Source organism: Nanorana parkeri, unplaced genomic scaffold (assembly GCF_000935625.1).
Source record: "Nanorana parkeri isolate BGI_ZX_2015 unplaced genomic scaffold, ASM93562v1 scaffold416, whole genome shotgun sequence".
In the NCBI taxonomy this organism is placed as follows: domain Eukaryota; kingdom Metazoa; phylum Chordata; class Amphibia; order Anura; family Dicroglossidae; genus Nanorana; species Nanorana parkeri.
The window spans coordinates 263367-269496 of NW_017306684.1; the positions used below are offsets into that span (position 1 = coordinate 263367).

At 42.5% G+C, this 6130-nt stretch overlaps 2 protein-coding genes across 2 annotated transcripts; both read right to left on the reverse strand.

The window, feature by feature from the left end:
• Positions 1-364: 364 nt before the first annotated feature.
• Positions 365-1294, reverse strand: LOC108789691 (olfactory receptor 5B12-like). Its single transcript, XM_018559773.1, has one exon. The coding sequence runs from the start codon at positions 1292-1294 to the stop codon at positions 365-367; it is 930 nt and encodes a 309-aa protein (XP_018415275.1).
• Positions 1295-4869: 3575 nt separating this feature from the next.
• On the reverse strand, positions 4870-5520 carry CRP (C-reactive protein). Its single transcript, XM_018559774.1, has one exon. It carries the CDS (start codon positions 5518-5520, stop codon positions 4870-4872), a length of 651 nt encoding a protein of 216 aa, XP_018415276.1.
• Between the last annotated feature and the right edge of the window lie 610 nt (positions 5521-6130).

Consider the following 6130-nt stretch of genomic DNA (forward strand, 5'->3'; position numbering starts at 1 on the left):
CAGCTCGCGGTATACTGAGCTTAGGGTGACGGGAGGACGCTAGTTTGTGTCCTCCCGTTACCCTAAGGAGAACTATGGGGAAAAGCCTTAACCCCATAGTTCTCCTTTAAGTAGATATGTCCAGTTTTATTATCAGACAATAGTTTTACATTTGTGATATATAGTTGCCCAATGTAACAGTGCAACCAGCAGGGAAGGTATTATATAATACATTGACCAAGGTTCAAGGGCCCTCTGTAGGATTGCTATAGTTATGTAGTTGTTGGTTTTATAGATATTTTAGCAGATTTTATGTTCTAATTGGTGTATGTAATTTATAGAGAGTATCACAGGCAATTCACAGAAGAGGTGTATTAAATCTACATCAAAAATGTTTTCGCATTGCTTGGACAAGGAGCCGCTTCACCTCTTGGTTCCTCAGGCTGTAGATAAGAGGATTCAGCATCGGGGTCACTGCTGTATAGAAAAGAGAAGCCACCTTGTCTTGTATCTCAAAGGCTCCAGAATGAGGGCGCAGATATGTGAAGAAGATTGCTGTAACGAAGGTAGAGACACAAATAATATGTGCGGAACATGTACTGAAGGCCTTCTGCCTCCCCTTAGTAGATGTCATCCTAAATATTGAGAGAAATATGAAAGTGTACGACAGAAAGATTGTCATCAATATATATATTCCATAGGCTGCTACAAGAATACCTGTTACCATATCACAATGGAGGTTATTAGCACAGGACAGTTTGAACAATGGTGCGATGTCACAGAAGAAATGGTCAATAAGGTTCGGTCCACAGAATGGAAGACTGAACGTACAACTGGTCTGCACAATTGACTGCAAGAAACTAACGGAGTAGGAATAAAGAACCAAACAAAAACATTTCTTCTTGGTCATTATTAAGGTGTAGTGGAGAGGGTGGCAGATGGCCACATAGCGATCATAGGACATGGTGGAGAGGAGAACAGCCTCATTGCACCCCAGTGCACAGAACAAGTAATATTGGACAGCACAACCAAGAAATGAAATTGACTTCTTAGGGGAAAGGAAGTGAGACAACATGTTTGGAGTGATAACTGAGGAGTAGAAGATATCCACCAAAGAGAGGCTACTCAGAAAGTAATACATCGGAGTGTGAAGGCTGGAGAAGACACAGACAAGGGCTATCATCCCAACATTTCCTACTATGGTCACCATATAGACCAGTAAAATGAACATGAAGACAAATGGGACAAGATTTTCATCATCAGTTAGTCCAGAAAACTCAAACATGGTCACTCGTGTCTCATTCTTGATATCCATTGACTTCTCTTTTTATAATTTTGAAATTAAACATGGATTTCAGGTGCTCCCTGAGACTGGTGGTCATTGGAAGAGGTGCTCCCTGAGACTGATGGTCACTGGAAGAGGTGCTCCCTGAGACTGGTGGTCAGTGGGAGAGGTGCTCCCTGAGACTGGTGGTCATTGGAAGAAGTGCTCCCTGAGACTGGTGGTCACTGGAAGAGGTGCTCCCTGATACTGGTGGTCATTGGAAGAAGTGCTCCCTGAGACTGGTGGTCATTGGAAGAGATACTTTCTGAGATTAGTGGTCAGTGGGAGAGGTGCTCCCTGAGACCGGTGGTCAGTGGAGAAGGCCCCCTTTTAAATTTAAAGTTTCCCTTTAATACCAATTTTGAAATTGGCACTGGAGATAAAGCTATTCTGTATTGTAATTAATATCAGAGAGACACTTTGTATCAGAGAAACATTGCATTGCTGATAAAACTATTCTGTATTGTAATAGACATGGTCCTCATTTTGTTTCAAAACAGAACAATAAACTGTGTGTCTGCATTACCGTTTGCCACGTCCTCACCTCTCTAGAAATCACACCTGTCTGACGTTGGGGATCTGATGATTGGAATCCAGAGCCTTTTTATAACATGTCGCTTCAGCCTGGGAGCAATTACCATCCATCCCAGAGCATTTCATTAAATATTTGCATTGAAAAACAAAGCAGTTACTAATCAGTTTCTGGAGGATTAATTTAATGCGGCAATAAGGAATATGCATTTTATTTTGCGTTTCATGTGTTAACCCTACAAGTATGAGCAGAGGATCACTCAGAGTCTTTTACATCATAATATTTGTTTTAATAACCCCTTTTCCTTACCGGTAATAAACTTGTTGATCCTGCCAGTTCCACCTACTTCCTTGTTATGCATTGCAATCCACAACAAGGAAGTAGCAGCTCTTTTCTCTGGCATTGTCAACCCTGCATCTCGTAAGGGCCGGTGCACACCTAGGCGATTTATCGCGCGGTTTGACATTAAGGTCAATGGAGGCTGCTCACACCTTTGCGGTTTCTCGCGCAACCGAAATTGCCTTTCGCACAACAAGGTGAATGAGCTATTTCCGGGCGGTTGTTGCACGGTTTGGGTCCCATAGACATCTCTATGAAAAACACACGACAACCGCTTAATGAACAGTCATGCAATCGAAAACACGCGAAAACCTCACGAAAACAGCGCGGCATCTGAATCGCCTAGGTGTGAAACTATCCTGTAGCTTTACAGCCTGGCATGCATGTGAGCGGCAGCCAGTAGTAATGACTGACAGATGTTATCCAAGGCAGTTATACACAACCCTCTCTTTTGGTCCTCCCATGTTCCAGACCCCCCCGCATCCCTCGGTGCTTTGTGAAACGGAGTAAACATATTAGTCATGTGACTAGTAAACCATCTAAAAAAGCATTTTGGCGGCCAGGTCAGGGTTCTGTGCAGGACACTCGAGTTCCTCCACACCAAACAGGTCAAACCATGTGTTTATAAAGGTGGCTTTGAGCACAGTCATGGTGGGACAGAAAAGGGTCTTCACCAAATTGTTACCACAAGGTTGGAAGAGCACAATTGTCTACAATGTCATATGATGGAGGATGATAGACATGTGCGATTCGTTTCGTTACGAATCGAAATTCGTACGAATTTTCCTGAAATTCGTAGATTCGTAAGCATACGAAATCCGAATTGCACTTTCCGAATTATATCCAAAATACGAAATTCCGTTAACGAATTTCGGATCTGAATTTCTTTGAAACGGGAACTAATATTACCCCTGTAAATGAGGTTGAACAACATGATAAGATTTTTTTTTTCATCCGAAATACGGATCCGCTTCTGCTGAGGGTTGCATTACAATACACAGGCAGGAAATACGAAATTCCGTTGACATATTTTCGTTCCGTTACGAACATTCGTTATATTGAAGTTAAAAAGCAAAGTACATTTATATTGGAGTTGATGGTAGTTTTTTTTTAAGTCCGAAATACGAAATTCGGATCCGGAATCCGTTAACGGAATTCGTATTTCGGATACAAAAACAACGACCACATCGACTCCAATATTAACAAAGGTATTTTTGCTTTTTAACTTCATCATAATGAATGTTCGTAAAGTTAGGAAAATGTGCCGAAACTAACGAAAATCCGTATTTCGTACGAATCCGAATTGAGTTTCGGATACGAATTACGAAATAATGGATATTACGAAACGGAAGGCAAGGAAACGGAACACATTTTTTGACGGCGCACAAGTCTAGAGGATGAACAGAATCCTTCACTGGGAACACATGAAGTCACTAATTTGGCAGGCGTGGTCCACATAGGTTTGGCCTTTTGTATGTGCGATGGTCAGGCGTTCATAAACTTATGGCCATATATAGTACATGCTATGTACATTTTAAAAATTTAATATTAGAAAGAAACACTCAATCTCAGAAAAAAAGACACTTTAAGAACCATAGCTTGCATGCAATTATTTATTGATTTTGAACTAAACCAGTAAGAAAAGTGCAGACTTTCATTTTCAGAGGTACTACAAAGATATCTAAGGACAGAAACTTAAAGTATACATCATAGGGAGCCATTAGGATTTCATTCCAATGATAGCTGAACATCCAAAATAGTAACCTTCAATTCATTATTACCTCAAGAAGAACGTTTGGTCCTCATACTTTGTATATTCTAAAATTATACCTGTCAGCAGTCAGCACCAAGATGATGCTTTTAAAGGGAATATATATATTTTTAAAAACGTTTTCTTTATTATATTTGGGACTAATATTGGATTGTTTTTCTTCCTTTTAATCAAATAAATATGAAATATTGCTAGTTGTGAAGAAGAATACCAACAGATCACCAACAGGTGACCAAAGTCAGGGGGGGTGACAATGCTCCTCAGATAGGGTGGAGGAGTGAGCGTTGTCCCCCTACAACCCTAGTTACATTGGCAGAGTCACTAGGTGAAAGGAGAAAAAGAAAACGAACGCAGCCGCCATGTCTAAGGACTGGTGAGCTGCAATATGTGAAATTTTTGTTGTTGGGTTTAAAACAGAGGCGTCCCGAGGCGGGGCGACACCCGGTACGGGTAGCGGGTGACACCCTGCAGTGACGTCATCGCATATGCACGTGATGACGCCATCGCACATGCGCGTGATGACATCACACGCAGTACCACCGTTACCTTACGGCGGCCATCTTGGTGATAGACGCCAGCAGAGAGAGGAGGGGACGTCACCCAGCTGTATAAGTTATGCCACCCGGTCCCCTCCTCTCTCAAGCAAATATCGGACTCTCGGTCCTTGACTGAGTGTCCGACTTTTCTGAGAAGGGTGACACCAAAATGACTGTCAATCATTTTGGTGTCACCCCTCCAATGATGTCACCTGGATGCGGGCCACACCCCCCCCTGCACCCCCTTGTGACGCCCCTGGTGTAGATACACTTCAGGGCAGGAATGTCTGGAATAATAATTTATACAAATGGTATCATAAAGCATGCAGGTAGTGCTAGACTTTCCTATTACTACCATGTATGCTCTCTGTGTAAACTGCAAAGACTACTAACCCAGTAAGAATTCTTCATGTGTTGAGCTGCTAAGCATCCAAGACATACATTGGGGCTTGGGTCGAATCAGAACATTCCCTTTAATTTCATAGTTAAGAGAATTCCAGTTAATGTGATTTCCTTTGACATGCCCAGACATAACTCCCTCTATTTCTTCTGGTGTCAAAACATAATCCCACATATGGACATCACTAATTTCACCAACAAACGACTGATTAATATCAAAAGCTCCTCCAAACGAGTCTTGGTCCTGCCCCAAAACTATACTTGTTTGGGCTTGGATAGTAAACCCTTTCTTTAAAACTCTTTTTGGGTAAAGCTTCCCATTGACCCAAAGCTGGAATTCCCCAGTGGTGGAGTCCCAGGTCGCACAGATGTGTTTCCAGGCCAGTGACACATGGTCTGTCTTGAGAAGTATTTCTTCCTGGAGTACGGTCATACTGTAGACATTTGATGGTTGTGGGAAAATAAGGAAGGAGTTGTCACCGCCAGACACTGCCAGTGAGAAGAGACCATATCCCCGTGTAAGCTCCGTATTAGATCGAAGACACACGCTGAACTTTTGTAGTGACTTTCTCATCTCAGGTTTTAGTATTACATGAGCTGAATTACTTGGTGTTGGGAAGAGGAATACTTTATCACTCATGTCTAGAAAAAACAATAAAGCATAAGATTAGCAATAGTATTAGGTTTCATGATTTCTTGGCTATAACACTTGTCTATATGGCCAAACGTATGTGGACCCCCCTCCAAAAAGTTTGTTCAGGTGTCTCCAGTGAAGGTAACAGTTAATGCTACAGCATGCATAGACATTGTAGACAATTGTGTGCTTCTAGTCTTGTGGTAGCAGTTTGGTGAAGACCCTTTTCTGTTGGTTGCACCATGACTGTCCTCTCCATACTAAGCCAGCTCCATAAAGACATGGTGTGACCAGTTTGGTGTGGAGGAACTCGAGTGTCCTGCACGGACCCTACTGAACATTTTTGGGATTATTTGGAATGCTGATGGCACATAAGGTCTTCCAACATCAATAACTGACCTCACAAATGTTCTTTTGACTGAATTTGTTCTTCGACACTCCAAACTCTTGTGGAAAGCCACCCAGAAGAGTGCAGGCTGCCAGGGCATCAAAGGGTGTAAGGGGACTGACTACATTTTAATGCACATGGTCAGGGTTGGATTTACTCTCTCTGCTGCCCCAAGGCCAGGTTCCTCAATGTGCCCCTCTACCCTCCCCCCCCCCCCCCCCCACCCAC

Bases quoted from the DNA above. Each gene is read 5' to 3' on its own strand.
- CRP (XM_018559774.1), bottom strand. From the start codon at position 5,520: ATGAGTGATAAAGTATTCCTCTTCCCAACACCAAGTAATTCAGCTCAT.
- LOC108789691 (XM_018559773.1), bottom strand. From the start codon at position 1,294: ATGGATATCAAGAATGAGACACGAGTGACCATGTTTGAGTTTTCTGGA.